The sequence below is a fragment of the Cutaneotrichosporon oleaginosum genome (assembly GCF_008065305.1).
Source record: "Cutaneotrichosporon oleaginosum strain ATCC 20508 chromosome Unknown ATCC20508_contig01, whole genome shotgun sequence".
Taxonomy (NCBI): Eukaryota; Fungi; Basidiomycota; class Tremellomycetes; order Trichosporonales; family Trichosporonaceae; genus Cutaneotrichosporon; species Cutaneotrichosporon oleaginosum.
The window spans coordinates 2,098,388-2,113,496 of NW_027072170.1; the positions used below are offsets into that span (position 1 = coordinate 2,098,388).

Consider the following 15,109-nt stretch of genomic DNA (forward strand, 5'->3'; position numbering starts at 1 on the left):
TCATCTCGCGGCGCGCTCACGACGCGTCCAACGCCCCTCTGCTCCGAATAGTCCAAGAAAGACCATCATGTCCGATGGATGCATTGTGACTTCTATTCGTCGTCGTCCTCATACACCAATGACGCGAATGGGTCGTCATCCTCAACGTTTACCGTCCACTCGTCCATCCCTTCCTCTTCCTCGAAGTCGTCGTCGTCGCCGAAGTGAACCTCAATGAGGCCGCTGTACAGGATATACGAGATGAACGCGGCGCCGGCACCGAGGAACCAGAGGTAACGGCCACGCTGCAGCCGCTTTTGCGTGTCAATGTCGCGGGGGTCCTTGGCCTCCTTCTTCTTCTCTCCCTCCGCGCTCGGCCCGCCGAGCCACGAGGGGAGATACAGGCGCACGGACTCAACGAGCGTTGGGTGCGGCGCAGGTGCGAGGCGCGAGATAGTTCCCCATCCGCCGGGAAATAGCTTTTTGAGAACGCGATCATGATGGGCGACTAGGGTCGGGTAACTGTCCCGCAAAAGGTTGGCGAGCAGGGGGTTTGGCCAGGCGACCGAGAGCACGAGTGTCAGCTGCGCAAAGAGCGCAATGTCGAATGACGTGGGCCTGGTATTAGCTGGGAAACGTAGTCGTCTCACTGTTTGCCGTAGAAGTAGCGGTGTTCCCCAAGCTTGCGCGCAAGAGGGTCGAACGCGGAGCGAGCCCGCTGACGGAGCTGAGGTCAGCGCCACTCCTATCCAGCTTTCTCCCGGCACCACCGTTGACTTCAGCGAACAACTCACAGCCTCCTCGCCGAACTTGCGCTGCCGGTCCGCCACTTCGCGACCAGAGCCCCACCCCGACCATGCGCGCTCGGCCTTGGTGCCGCCAGGCGCGACCACTACGCTGTCCGCGAGCTTCTTGCGCTGCGTGTCGCTGTCGTCTCCTGCGTTCAGAGAAACTCAAGCGCCATAGCCTACCTTCCTCGCCGCCGCCGAGGCCCCACATCCCCGCAGCACGCAGGCGGTTGCGGTGGATGCTGCGGATGCGGTGCGGCACATAGTGGTTCATAGGGAACGGGCAGGTGGCGAGCTGTGCCCCGGCCAAGAAGGGGTGGTTCGGTGGAAGAGAGTACATTGTGTGGTTCTGGGTCAGCGCGTTCGCGGACAGACGCACGACGAGATCAGTCACGAGGCCATCGACGAAGGCCTTCCATTCGAGACTGTCGGCGGACTGCTCCGCGCTCAACGCATGATCGGGGTCCGACCAGCCCGGGATGGAGGAAAGATATCGCTCCTGGATCGCGATGTTGTCGAGCGTGATGAATGGCTTGCCTGCTGTCAGCTTGGAGGAAGGTGTGGCCTTACCGTTCGCAGACCAGTCGGCGGTGGTCACGTCTGGAGACAGTCCGCCGAGGCGCAGGATGCCCAAGAGTCGGATCGAGGTGGCATCGGAAGCTGGAAGCGGTGTCAATGGAGGTGTAGTGTGCACCACCACTGCAGAGGACATCGTGGCGAGATCAGGTCAGTGAAAGTGACGGAGGATATAAGAGTAGCTGCTCATCTCATCTTGAACATCGCGAAATGTCGTCAGAACACGGACCCAATCGTGGTCGGTGGAGGTCGACCACTTCCTTTAGCCCGCCCAATTCTTAGGCTACACATATGCTCGCATCATCCTATGCAAAACAACATGCTACTTGTGTAATGTAATCTCCTCTGGTCGCTCCGCCGTGGTCTATAGAACTGTATATTAATGCTACTTGGCAGCCGTCTTGGCAAACCGGACAAATGCTTTGAAGCCTTGAATGAAGCCACCGCCGCCTGTCGCGCCATAGTCGGCAAGAGTCTTGTTCTCGCTGTCGCGCCACACCCCATCTGCCTGCACGCCGCCATACTTCATCGTGTTTTGGTTGGCAATAAGAGCTGAGGTTAGCTTAACCCGGCGGAAGGTCGGCTCACTGTCCATCACTTCGGCGACAACCTGCTTGTTGTCAATCATGATGTTAACCTCTCCAGAGTGGAACACCGACTGCGTGTCGCCGTTGGCGTTGCCCATGATCATGACTTCGTCATCGTAGGCCGCAAACTTGATGTGGCAGTTGCGCTGTTTGATGATCGCGTTAAGGGGGCGGATCTGGTCCTTGCTTGTGTACCAGTAAACCTTGAGGAACTGGGACTTGCCCTCCTTCTTGAGCTTCTTGTACAGGCGATCGACAACCTGCTCGTTCGTACCACCCTAGATTATCAGTAATGTGCTCAGCATCACTTGCGTACCTGGAACATGATACTCTCAGCCATGTCGTTGAAGCCCAGATCGAGGAATAAGACGACTTCGACGCCACGGCGACATGCGTGCTTAACAGCCCGCACGAGAGGCCGCGCATTGAAAGTAGGAGTTTGGATGAACACCTTGCGCTTCGCGTAGCGACAACCGGCGAGCCAAGCGGCGTTCTGGGGATTTGAGATGTCGTGATGACCCGGAACACCGTGAGGGCGGCGACATACCATCGCCACGGGGAAGGGGTCGTGCGGGGCGTGAATGCGGTGAGCCCGGAAACTGTCGAGGTCGTCCGAGTCTTCGACTGTTGCCCATGCTTCGCTGAGCGCGCCGGCATTGAAGCGCTTTGACAGTTTGAACATGCGTTTCGTGCCTCGCCCTGGCGGAACCTCCTCGTCCATCGACATCCTGGGCATGTACAGAGGCGACTGCGATCCGGACGGGACGTCGTCTGCCCACTGGAAAGAGCGTCTGCGAGTCGCGTGGGGCATCGCTCCAGAGTCGTCGGTACTCGGTGCTGCCTCGTCGTCAAACGGGGACGACGGCGGGAACGGTGCCGACGGGCCGCTCGGATGTGCCGACTTGGACGTCACAGGACCGTTGGGAACGGGCGACAGGATCTCCTGTCCTCGTTTCTCCATCACAGGTCGCTCTTCCAGGTCTTTCATCGCAACAGTGGGGCTATCCACCATCCGGTCCGTGAGGATGGCCTCGGTGTAGTCAGCCGTCATAGGCGGCCCATGGGCATCGTGACTGAGAGCCTCGTTAGCCGAGTGGAAGCTCTGTCTACGAGAGCTGTTAACAGTTGTAGACGGGTCGTCGTCGTCATGGTCATGGTGGAAGTGAGCGTGGGGACCGGGCAAAGGGTATGTGTTCGACCTGATGGGGACCTCGTTGAGCGTTGGGGACGTCGGCGCTTCTGAGGGGGCTGGCTTTGTGATAAGCTTGTTTGCAGCCGTGATCGCGGCGGTCTCCTCGTCGTGGTACTGCCGACGAATGTCAGGGTCGGTCATACTCGTTCTCCTGCTGCCCGGGCGGCTGCTAAAGTTCATCCCCATGCGCTCTCCGTAAGCGCGCATCTCCTTCATGGCAGTCGCACCCCGCTGCGCGACTTCCGCGCGGCCGTGAGCAAAGCTTTTGGCGAGCTCCTCCTTGTTGTGTGCGAAGCTCTGTCGAGGGCCAGCCATCGCCTGGCGGAACGACTCGACGAGACGGTCGCGAGTTGGATGAGAGTCCAACTCCCGGTTTTCTTCGTCAATTTGCTCGGTCTGCATGCGCAGTAACTTGCGCGCCGCGCGTGCCGCCTTGAGCACCTCAATGTCTCGAAAGTAGGGGTTGTAGTCGCGGAATAAGTATCGCACGTTTCCGTCGGCGTCTCGGGGAGGGTCGTACGGTTTAGAAATGCAGGGCAGTGGCGGTTCGAGCTTGTTGTGCCAACAATGCAGCGCAACGTCGTAGAATGAATCCACGACTGGTCCCTCTAGGTGAGTCATCATCTCCAGGTTTGGGCGATCTTGGATGTTGCAACTGTTGATGAGGACAACCTTGCGGTCGACTATCAGGAATTTGACATGGAAAGTGCCAAGCAACACTTTGTGGAAGTTCTGAGATTGATTAGTACGTCCTTGCACCAGGGATGGCTTACTATCACTTCGAGATGAAGCCCGGGCACGTCCTTGGCATCAGGGAGGTCGAGCTTGGTCCAGACGGCCGTTGACACCGGTGCATGGGCGTTCCAGAGCTGCTCCCAGCTGCCACGGTCGTACATGACCTTGACGACCACCTTGGGGCGGCCCTCCTTCATCACGCGAGCAGAGAGCTCCCTGAGAGCCTCAGAGACGGTGTTGACGGAATCGGAGGGTCTGCGAAAGTCAACATCAGGAAGTCACGCGACACTCACTGCCAGTAGTTGGTCGCAAGGAAGACTTCATGCTGTGCTCGGACGATGACGTCGCGGTAGTGCTTCATGATGTCGGGAATTAGAGAGATGATGCTGAGGGGCATCGTCGTCGTGCTTCCCAGCAGGTCAGGTGAGGTGTAGCCGGCGAGCGGGTCTCTCTCGATGGTCGGCAAACATGAGAGGTAGATCTTCCAAAAGAGCTCCGAGACCTCGACGCCGTCACCTTCCTCGCCCGGTAGCTTCCAGCCTGCGCGTCGCCGGATTTCTGGGCCTTGCGATTCGAGAAACGCGAGCTCCTTCTCGGACAAGCCCTTGATGACCGAGTGTTTGCCCGGGAATCTTGCCATGAAGCGGGAAAACGGCTGCGACTTTGGGAAGAGATGGGCCATGGCTTTGGCGACCGACGTGCCCGGATTCTCGGCCATGTACGCCGCTATTGTCTTGGGAGGCGGAAGGGGATCAAGTACGGTCTTGTGCTGTGATCCAGACTGAGCATCGGCGGTGGAGTGGTCGTGTGCCGAAGAAGCAGCGACGCTTCTCATCGTCGGAGGATAGACCATCTCGTCTGATGCGGTCGTGTGATCGGCATTGGAGCGAGTAATTGGCTGGATGCTCACTGGCGGATGGGGGATTTGAGCCTGCTCGCGGCTGTCCATGGCGTGCAGGCGAGAGGAGATGGGGCTCGTGGAGATTGATGTCGGGAGACGGGCAGGATGGGATGGAGGGAGAGAAGAGGGTGGAAGAGGTAAAAGAGACGGAAGGGAGAGTGGTGTTGGAAGTGAAACGCAGTTCGGAGATCGGAGAGAGGAATGAGGGAAGGTTCAATGTAGTTGAGGCGATGGATGGAGTGGTCGTTCGGTTGTCTCTCGAGTTCAAGAAACAAGTGGTCGGAGGAGGTTATGTAGGTAGTCAAGCGTTGAGTACCTCACTTGTGGTCATTTGCAATGCAGCCACAGCGAGACCAAGCTAGACCAAGCCGTGTTGCAACGTTGAGGAGGAGGAGGAGGAGATGCAAGAATGATGAGCAGTGGTGGTGGTCGGCGATGGGACAGGCTTGGCGGAAGCTGATTGTTGTGACGATGGAGATGTCTTGGGAGGACGGGGGATATGAGGGATATGATGGAGATGAGGGAATATGAGGGCACGGGGGCCAAGGCCAAGGGCTCGGCTTTGGCTTAGGTAGGGTCAAGGACCGAGAGGCGGTGAGCGCGGCGCGCGGCGGTTGCACTGGGGCGGAGGCAGGAGGAGATGGGGGACCACACGGGGTGAGAGGAGGGCGGAGGGGCGACGAGGGCTGATCGGGCTGACGTCGATTTCGCGACCTTGGCACCAAGGCTTGAACCTCGCTGCTCCGTCCCTGGGATTCGTGGCTTCTTACAGTCCAGAGTCAAGTGTCGGAGCAACGACGCGCGACGTATCGACTGTGGTGGATGGGTTGTTCTGAACGTGGGTCAACGTGGGAGATACGTAGTGCATCCCCAGATATCAGTGGAGTGTAGCGAGGTGGGCCAAAGATAGCTTGATGACATCTCACGGAATCAGCGGCGTTGCTCGGAATGCATGTCCCAAGATCCCACGAAGGGATGCACCTCAACGCCGGCGCCAGCAACGGAGACGCGAGGAGAAGCGCTAGGACATTGATTGGACGATCGCGAGCGAGCTGGTCCGTGCATCAAGCCGAGCAGAGATGCAGGTTGCATGGCCCATGGCCTGCATCGCGCTGGATGGATCCGATCCAGCGCGACCCAGAAAGCCCTCTACTTCTTCAGGCCAGTAGTCCTCTGAGTTCCGCGTCCAATGACGCGCTTCTCATAATCTCATCCCCTGGCCGCCGCCCTCAAAATACCCGCCATCCGAGGCATCCGACATGCCGACATCCAACCCTCTGCTGCGCGCTGCGCCGCAACTGCCGAGCGGCGCGAGCGGTCTCTCCGGCCTCGCTCCTTCCTAGGCCGTGGCTGTACGGCTGTGAATAGAAGCTGGAACCAGCTGCTGCGGAGTCAGGACTATTGCTGAGGCCGATGCAGATCACTTGAGACGCCCACTTGCCCGCGCTGGCCCGCGCTGAGCCGGTGGGGCTGCCGAACAGCAACCTGCCAGCTGCCAGCTGCCAAGCTGCTGCGGGCGGCGTGAGAGACCTGCTGCGGCGCATGGACGACCATTGCACAGCCGCTGATCAGGGACATGGTCTGCTTCCGTGATCAGCGCCACGTGTAACACGTGAAGTGTGTTATGCCACCCGTGGGAGAGCTATCGATGACAACTGAGTCAGAGGATGCCTCTCGATCAGCAAAGGTCGATATCTCTGAATGAGCTTGTACTGTAGATCATGGACCCCCGTACGCTTCTGGAATACACCCGTGTCGTATCAGGAATGCCCCAGCTAGTTGTTTGATCCGATTGTGTCGGCACAGTACGTCCTCTACCTTGTTCCTCACCATGCTCCGGCTATCTCGCCATTATGTGTGAGCATATGCTGGCAGAACCTCGGCGACCAAAGTTGACAAGATGGCCCAGATCCCGCAGTGGGGGAGGAGGATGATGCCGACCTCCACCATGTACCATGTCAGAGGAGGGGGCGAGGAGAACACGAGCCGCGCCGAGGCCCGCTCGAGCCGGAGCTTTGACCCGGTTGGCAATCATAATCGAAATAATGCGGTGGAGGTTTAGCCCAGCCGCCCAGCCGCCCAAATCGCACAGGTGGAGGTGGGGAGGTGGGCAGTCAGAGTGACACGGACTGCCGCCAATCCCGTAATTCTACCACCCACCCACAACACTTAAGACCTCCCATCTCACAACCTTTGACAGAGCTCAACCTCGTCCCCACCCACCCCCAAAACCACCACAATGTCGTCCGCGCAGTCGTTCCAGCAGGCTCCTCACAAGCTCCTGGTCATCCCGGGTCCTGTCGAGTGCTCAGACAGGTTAGTACATCTTTACGCCGGGGTCGAGTAGTCGAAATGACGAGATTGTGGGGGTGAAGAGCGCCAGCTCGCTCCGACAATCTAACACACCTCCGCCGCCCTTGTCGCCCTAGTGTGCTACATGGGGCACTCACGATGCGTCATGCAGATACATGCGCTCAGCGGGACGTTCCGGGCAGAGTTTCAGCCACGCCGATAGCACGGTAGCTGACACCCCAGCATTCTGTACGCCAACGCCTCCCCCTCGGTCTCGCACGTCTCGCCCGCGTTCATCTCGGTTTTCGGCGACTGCCTGCGCATGCTGCGCAAGGTCCTGTACGCTGAGAAGACCGGCCAGCCGTTCATGATCGCTGGCTCCGGCACTCTCGGCTGGGACCAGACCGCTGCCAACCTCGTCGAGCCCGGAGAGGAGTGCGTGAGTACCTCCCTCTCTCTCTGCCATCTTTTCTCTACCCGAGCGCCCGAGGCCTTTGATTGTCACACCCCCGCCTAAGCGGCGTGGCCTGTGGGCCCTCGCACTCGAACATTTTGACGGCCTCCACACGTAGACCGGGTGAATCCCGTCTCGGAGAACCCCGATTCGAAAATCATGATCGCCGAACCCTCGGCGCTCGGATCCACGGATATCTCTCCGCTTCCATGAGACGCGACGCTGACACGCAGCTTGTCCTGAACCACGGCTACTTTGGCGACTCGTTCGCCGACTGCCTCGAGACGTATGGCGCCAAGGTCACCGTGCTCAAGGCCGCTATCGGCGGCATTGTCGACGAGAAGGAGCTCACCAAGGCTCTCAAGGAGAAGAAGTTCAAGCTCGTTACCATCACCCACGTTGACACGTCCACCGGTGTGCTTGCGCCCGCTGCGCGCTACGCCGAGCTCATCCACCAGGCGTCGCCCGACACGCTCATCGCGCTTGACGCGGTGTGCGCGGCCGGCTCTGAGGAGATCCGGTTCGACGACTGGGGCATCGACGTGGTGGTCACGGCGCCGCAGAAGGGCCTGGGCGTGCCGCCCGGCCTCTCGCTCGTCATGGCGTCCAAGAAGGCGCTCGGCGTCCTGAACGCCCGCAAGGCGCCCGTGTCGTCGTACTACGTGTCGTGGCGCCGCTGGCTGCCCATCATGGAGGCCTACGAGGCCGGCCAGCCCAAGTACTTTGCCACGCCGCCCGTGCAGCTCGTCACGGCGCTCAACGTCGGCCTGAAGCAGATCCTCGACGACTCGCCGTCGCTGCAGGACCGCTTCCAGATCCACAAGGACGTGTCCAAGTACGTCAAGGACGAGCTGGAGAAGATGGGCTGCGGGTTCGTGCCGCTCTCGCGCGACCACTCGGCCAACGGCATGACTGCCGCGCGCTACCCGCAGGGCATCAAGGCCGCGGACGTCCTGGGCCCGCTTGCCGAGCGCGACATTGTCGTCGCGGGCGGCCTCCACAAGGACATTGCGTCCGAATACTTCCGTGTCGGCCACATGGGCGTGACGGCCGTCGACAAGTCGCGCGGCGACGTCGACAAGATCCTCAAGAACGTCAAGGAGGTTCTGGACAAGGCTCGTGCGAAGCAGGCTTGACTCGCTCGCGCTTCGGCGGCGGACGCCGAGGCCGTCCGTGCAAGACTGTAGGAGAGGACAGTAGACAAACTCTTATTGCGAACCATTTGTAGGCAACATGCATCTCCTCGTGTACTTGTACGACTGGGCGGCTGGGGATGCTGAGAGCTGAGGGACATGACCCGGCGGAGTGTCAGCCATGGGGCGAGTCAATCTCACAGCGGAGAGCACGATGGTCCACGTTACGCTCGCCGAGGGCGGGACGTAGAGCCACGTCATGCTGGCCTAACAGGATCGATAGATTAGTTGTGCGTGGGAGATTGGATGACGATCAGAAGCAGCAGCCGCCATCGCAACACTGCGATGCCGCGCAGATCCGTTCACTCCCGTCCTGCAGCGCTGCAGGCCCGAAGCTCTGCGGCGATGGCGAAATCCGCGTGGCCGCATATCGCATATCGAGGGTTGCTTGGTCGACGCCACGCAGCCCTTCAAGCCCCCGCCTCGACACCCTTGAAGGGTCGAGAGAGAACTGCGCCATGGGCGCGTGTCAGCGTGGTGGAGAGCTGGAGGAGATGCTGCAGGTGCTACTAATCCATCAAGTCAGGCAGGTTCTCAGCATGGTTACCGTGATTGACATCCGCGGCTGTGATGAATGGGGGAAAATGGGCATGGGCAGCTCGTGCTGGGCAATATGAACATTTGAATGAGATCAAACGCAGCCACGAGCAATTGAGCGGCTGATGGCAGCTGAGTGTGGGATCATCATTCCTCGCACATCGTCCTGGCATTTGAAACGGAAACAGAAACGGCCCGAATAGCGCTGACCCGTGCCACTCTCCACTCTGCAACTGCAAGTTGCAAGCATCGCGATACTTGAAAGCGGGGAACCGGAGCGGGGAACGATGAGATCGAAGAGAGTTTCGGCGGCGCAAGCGGTACCTGTTGCGAGGGAGGGGACGAAGATCAAGGCACGCATTGTAGGATCCTGCGACTCACCTGCATCATCTGAGAGCATGAGAGCAGCGCTGAGACGCGTGAGGTTTATTAGTTGGACGATCAGACAACACACAAGACACATTACCCCATGCGTGCCTGCCCCTGCCGATCTGCAGGTGCCGAGCATGCCCAGAGAATCTTAGAGCAGGGATGCATTGGGGGTTCGATTCGCAAGCTGACGGAGCCCCAGGAGTGCGTCAGTGTGCTGTGCCGGTGAGGCGGACGAGATGAGAAGAGGGAGCGAGGAACCGAAGGGGAGTCGGCCCAGGAAGCGGAGGCCAGAGGGAGGAATGAGGGAGGAACGAGCGGAAGTGCGTCACTGTGACTGTTTGGTTGTTCCCCACACAGTGTGCCTGACTGCTCTTTGCCCTCCACCGATCACCCAGACCGCTCCGCCCTGATGCTGCGAAACATGCACACCTGGGCACCTGGGCAGCATCTCAGCAGGCGGCGCCTCGTGGCGTCGAGATGAGGATGTGGATGATTGGTCACGAAAGGAAAGGGGCCGGAGGGCCGGAGGGCCGGAGGGGGAGCCTGGATCGCCTGAAGCCTGGGAGGACTGGAGTGGGGACGCCGATTGATCTACATTCGACCCCCCTCGGACCTTCCGCTCCCTCATGCCCTCAGCATGGCCGCATGGCCCATTGGATGCAGTGGGATGATGCTTGCTCCGCTCGACCACATACCTCACTCATCTCTCTCTCTCTTCTCACCGTCACCTCTCCATCGCTCCTCATCACCCATCCACCTCTCCTCACCCCTCAGCCATACCCCATCGCGTCCACCTCATCTCCCATCACACCTCAGTATCCAATACCATCTCGCACCAACACACCGACACCCCATCTCCATCCCCCTATCGTCCAACTCTCCACACACTCACACAGCTCGCCACTGCCTTGGCACCTTCCTTCACATCCTTCTACAACCTCTCTCTCTCTCTCTCTCTCTCTTTCTTTCTCTCTCTCTCTCCTCCCACTCTCCCTTCACACTCGACACATGCACTCATCCGGATCAAATGGAGCCCTCGCTCCCAACGCTGCCCAAGGACCCAGTCCCGACCCCGACCCCGTATTCGAAATGGTCGTCCTCGGGTCAGGTGGAGGTCCCTTGGAGACTGATTGCTCTGGGTAGGCTACACACGGTCCCAGACAAGAGGCCGCAGCGAAAGCACGTCTCCTGACACACAACAGTTATCTCCTCAAGCCAGCATCAAGTCGATGGGAAGACGGTATCCTCGCGTTGGAAGGAGGTGAGTGTCTTAGGCGCTGGTGTGACCCGTCTTGAACTTGGTTGACCATGTAGGCTCCGGCATAGGTGCTCTCACGAACCTTCTCAAAACGCACCCAGTCGAAGAGCTCTTCCCCAACGTAAACTTCCCCGAGACGCACAATTCCCCCATTTTAAAGGCGGCGTACATCTTTTCCTTCCTCACGTGAGAACCTCTCCGCGACAGCGTGACGCACGCGCGTGCGGAAGAAGACTAACGCTTAGGTGTTACCTCATTACTCATGCCCATCTTGACCATGCCGTGTCCTTGATCTTGCTGTCCGGCTCCGTCCCCTGTAAGCAGCGCCGAACTTCGCGACAGATGTTCAATGAACACTCAAACGCATCTGAGGCCACTGCGGACGAGACTGTCCCCCCAGTCCCCGCACGCATTCCTGTGTACGCCACACAGGAAACCCTAGACAACTTGGCAGCCGCTTATGGTGGCGGCTTATGGCCAGAATTGGGTGCCTGGGCGACACCGGAAGAGCTCATGCAGTCCGGCAGGCGCAAGCGCCGCCGGACCCAAGACGAGCTCAACGGAGTGGGACCCAAGTTTTACCCGTAAGTCAGGTGACAGCCCGCCGCCGCGTCGATGTGGGTTAACAGTCTTACAGGTTGGCGACAGACAAGGGAAGGAAGCATACTCACCTAAACGCGCACCTCCCGATCAGCACGCTCGTCTTCCCCGTCGCTCATGGGCACACTTCGCAAGGTCCATACTCGTCATCGGCCACGTTCATCCGCCACGACCCTTCTCTCATGGCGTCGCGGCCAGTGTCGCGTCGGGCCAGTCAGAGCGCCATTTCAACTCCCCAGGAGGACATGGACACAGAGACCAACGGCCTCTTTGGCACCGCTGGGAGGGAGTTCCTCTTCTTTGGCGATGTAGAGAGCGAGTGGCGCGCGGATCACGAGGCCGAGGTGGACAGAGACGGCGCCGCTGCTGCCGGCGCCTACAACCGAGCTATCTGGGAGCAAGCGGCCATGAGCTTCGGAGAAGGTCGTCTTGCAGGGATCTTCGTGAGTCATTAATATCTGGATGGAAAAGGCTTACCTGCCAGCTGGAGTGCTCGTACGATTCGACGCGCCCTGCGACTATCATGTTTGGTCACTTGTCGCCTCCTGGCATCATGCACGAGCTTAGGACGCTGGCCTCGTTCGTTGGAAAAGAAAGGTAAGCGACACTGGTGAGGGCACCGTTAACCAGTAGCCGTCCTCTCGAAGGTCTCAAGATCTTTATCACGCACGTTAAAGAGTTCTTGGTCCCTCACAGGAGCGGCGTCAGTGCGCGGGAGCTTATCAAGATTGAGCTGGACGCGCTCGAGGCCGAGAATCAGCTTGGTGTAACGTTTAATGTGATCTCGCCTGGAGATCGTTTGTGTGAGTAAGAGTGTCAACTAACGGAACGCGCTGACGAACAGTGATTTAGAGGACTGTTGCCGACCCGACGTCTTTTTCTCTTAGTGTATGGGTGTTGCGCCAGGTATGAGGCAGCAGCAGTACGAGAAGTCGGCAGAAGTGTAGGCCGATGAAGCCCTGTATCAGTAGCAGCGAGACAAGGGTGGTATCGATTTGTCGTTCGTGACGAGGCTTGGCGCGCGCTTCTTTCAATTGCTCGGGGTGGAAAAGACGCCGAGCACGCGATGTTGACATGGGCATCCAAGCCCGATCACATGATCTGAGGGCTCCGGGAGGAGATTGCGCCAAGATGGCCGTCCCTCCGAGCGCTCGGCGTATGCGGAGTAGCTGCACGGATGAACCAAGATACTGCAGTCTCTTGTCGAATAGCAGTTCGGAGGCCGGACGGGGGCCGAAGACTTAAAGCGCAATCGCAATCGATTCTCCGAGTGGCGCGACTCCTCGCGCGCGCCGATAGTGTCTCGGCTTCTCGGCACGTACTGATCGCCGCAACCACGGCCGAGTCGCCGGTCAAGTCCGGCATGACATTCCCAGGCCTAAGCCGCCGCCGTCACATTGGAATGGCGGCTAGCAGCTGACCAAACTAGCCAGACGGCCAGACATGAACATGCGTCGCCCATCCATCTCTTGTCAACGCCCTCGTCCGTTTCCCCCGTGATGACAGAACCAAGCGAGGCTACGCCGCGAGATCCACCACTCCCGACGTCGTTCCAAAGCCTCGAACTGCGATTCTCACCTTCGCGGCCACTCGCGCGCATCCTCTCCGGCGCGCCCCACGCACACCCCCACACCTTCCCGGGCGCGGGCACGCCCGCCGACCCCTTTCTCGTTGACTGGGCGCCGGGCGAGCGCGCGAACCCGTACAACTGGCCACGGCCGTACCGCTGGGCCATCACGTCCGTGATCGGCATCTCGACGCTATGTATCGCTTTCGCGAGCTCGGCATACTCGACCGCCGTGCGCGGCATTGTAGCCGAGTTCGGCGCTGACCACGAGCTCGTCGTATCCGGCCTATCATTCTATGTCATAGGTGAGTCTCTCCTCGCCCACCCTGACGCCAGGCTTCGGCCTCGGCCCGCTCGTTTGGGCCCCTCTCTCAGAACTGTACGGCCGCAACATCGCCTTCTACTTCTCCTATCCCGTGTTCGTGCTCTTCAACCTCGTCGGCGCGCTCAGCCCCAACATCGCGACGGTGCTCGCGTCGCGCCTCGTGGCGGGGACGTTTGGCGCGAGCCCCATCACCAACGCCGGCGGGCAAATCAGCGACATGTTTCCAGCGTAAGCATGCTGACGGCACGGCTGACGCAAGCCACGAGCGAGCGCTCGCCACGAGCTTCTTCAGCCTCGCGCCCTTTCTCGGCCCCGTCATCGGGCCCATCGTCGGCGGATTCGTCGCAGAATACCGCTCTTGGCGATGGGTGTTTTGGGTCCAATTCTTCTTCGGGCTGTGAGTGCGATCGACGGTGGCACTGCCACTGTCGCCGCCGACCCGCTGACATCAGCACCATGTGTCTCCTCTCCCTCATCCTCGTGCCCGAGACATACGCGCCGACACTACTACGCCGCAAAGCGCGGCGGCTGCAGCGCGCCTCGGAAGACGCGGGCATCCCAGCGGTCTACATCGCGAAATACGACCGCATCAAAAAGTCCCCTGCGCAGGTCCTCCGCACAAACCTCGTACGCCCGTTCCAGCTGCTCTTCCGCGAGCTCATCGCGGCCTGCCTGGCGATCTACGGCGCGGTGATCTACGGCACGCTGTACCTGTTCTTCGAGGCGTTCCCGATCGTCTTCGGCGCGCGCGGCTGGAGCCTGTCCATGGTCGGCCTCTCGTTCCTTGGCATGGGTGTAGGCCTGCTGCTCGGCAACGCGTCCACGCCCCTCTTCGACCGGCGGTACGCGCGCGCGGCGGCGCGCGCCGCGGCACAGGGGCGCGAGACGCCCCCCGAAGCCCGCCTCCCCGGGTGCGCGGTCGGCGCCACCGCCCTCCCGATCGGCCTCTTCGTCTTCGCGTGGACGTGCACACCAAACGTGCACTGGATCGTGCCGATCATTGCCTCCGTCCCCTTCGGCCTCGGCTTCCAGCTCATCTTTACCGGCATGCAGCTCTTCCTCATCGACGCGTACCAGCTGTACGCGGCCAGCGCGCTCGCGAGCAGCGCCGTGCTCCGCGCCCTCGCCGGCGCCGTGTTCCCGCTCTTCACGGAGAAGATGTATACCCGCCTCGGCGTGAACTGGGCCGGCACCCGTGAGTAGAGTGTCTAAGCATGCTCACCCCAGTCGTCGCGTTTCTCTCGCTTGCGTGCGCGCCCATGCCCTTCCTCTTCTTTCGGTATGGCGCGTATCTCCGCCGACACTCGAAGTATGCGCCCTCTGGACCCCAGGATGGGTCGGGGAGCGAGTGTGCCGACAAAGCGCCCCAGCCGGCCGAGGACGAGGCGCTCGAGCCCGAGTATGCGCCGGACGCAGGGGAAAAAGCGGGTTTGGATGAGCTGTGCCGTACAGACTCGTGCAGGAGTGTCAAGTGGGACGGGAAGCGGGAAGAGCGGAGGGCGGGGGAGGGGGGGATGGAGGAGAGAGATGGGATAGAGCCAGAACCGAGTCAAAAGTCACAGATAGATAGAAAAGAGAGAGATGTGCGCAACATCGTGTAGGCATCTAGGCATCTGCATTGCATTCCGCTGGGCACCTCCTTCCGTCCGTGGCACCAGTTGAGTAAAACTATAGTAATTGGCCCATAATTACACCTAACCGAGTCCAGCTGATGTGATTGATCGCCAGCAGTAGCGCAGCCGTGCAAACGTCA

General features: G+C 60.2%; 6 protein-coding genes across 6 annotated transcripts; 4 read left to right on the forward strand and 2 right to left on the reverse strand.

Moving 5' to 3' along the window:
* Window positions 1–92: 92 nt before the first annotated feature.
* Window positions 93–1,479, reverse strand: COLE_00840 (uncharacterized protein; the record flags this gene model as incomplete). The annotated part of the gene is made up of 6 exons (XM_018421133.2): window positions 93–597; window positions 630–706; window positions 774–916; window positions 951–1,116; window positions 1,147–1,304; window positions 1,338–1,479. 6 exons carry the CDS (start codon window positions 1,477–1,479, stop codon window positions 93–95), a joined length of 1,191 nt encoding a protein of 396 aa, XP_018281879.1.
* A 249-nt stretch (window positions 1,480–1,728) lies between these two features.
* Window positions 1,729–4,806, reverse strand: COLE_00841 (uncharacterized protein; the record flags this gene model as incomplete). The annotated part of the gene is made up of 7 exons (XM_018425700.1): window positions 1,729–1,895; window positions 1,932–2,208; window positions 2,247–2,658; window positions 2,710–3,854; window positions 3,896–4,112; window positions 4,151–4,626; window positions 4,768–4,806. The coding sequence occupies 7 exons, from the start codon at window positions 4,804–4,806 to the stop codon at window positions 1,729–1,731; spliced, it is 2,733 nt and encodes a 910-aa protein (XP_018281878.1).
* Window positions 4,807–6,997: 2,191 nt separating this feature from the next.
* Window positions 6,998–8,640, forward strand: COLE_00842 (uncharacterized protein; the record flags this gene model as incomplete). The annotated part of the gene is made up of 3 exons (XM_018421991.2): window positions 6,998–7,074; window positions 7,294–7,489; window positions 7,738–8,640. 3 exons carry the CDS (start codon window positions 6,998–7,000, stop codon window positions 8,638–8,640), a joined length of 1,176 nt encoding a protein of 391 aa, XP_018281877.1.
* Window positions 8,641–8,777: 137 nt separating this feature from the next.
* On the forward strand, window positions 8,778–9,314 carry COLE_00843 (uncharacterized protein; the record flags this gene model as incomplete). Its single annotated transcript, XM_018419470.2, has 1 exon — window positions 8,778–9,314. One exon carries the CDS (start codon window positions 8,778–8,780, stop codon window positions 9,312–9,314), a length of 537 nt encoding a protein of 178 aa, XP_018281876.1.
* Window positions 9,315–10,695: 1,381 nt separating this feature from the next.
* Window positions 10,696–12,275, forward strand: COLE_00844 (uncharacterized protein; the record flags this gene model as incomplete). The annotated part of the gene is made up of 7 exons (XM_018420053.2): window positions 10,696–10,745; window positions 10,809–10,867; window positions 10,921–11,050; window positions 11,110–11,448; window positions 11,523–11,907; window positions 11,949–12,061; window positions 12,095–12,275. 7 exons carry the CDS (start codon window positions 10,696–10,698, stop codon window positions 12,273–12,275), a joined length of 1,257 nt encoding a protein of 418 aa, XP_018281875.2.
* A 688-nt stretch (window positions 12,276–12,963) lies between these two features.
* On the forward strand, window positions 12,964–14,957 carry COLE_00845 (uncharacterized protein; the record flags this gene model as incomplete). Its single annotated transcript, XM_018426342.2, has 5 exons — window positions 12,964–13,336; window positions 13,368–13,584; window positions 13,616–13,753; window positions 13,809–14,551; window positions 14,584–14,957. 5 exons carry the CDS (start codon window positions 12,964–12,966, stop codon window positions 14,955–14,957), a joined length of 1,845 nt encoding a protein of 614 aa, XP_018281874.2.
* Between the last annotated feature and the right edge of the window lie 152 nt (window positions 14,958–15,109).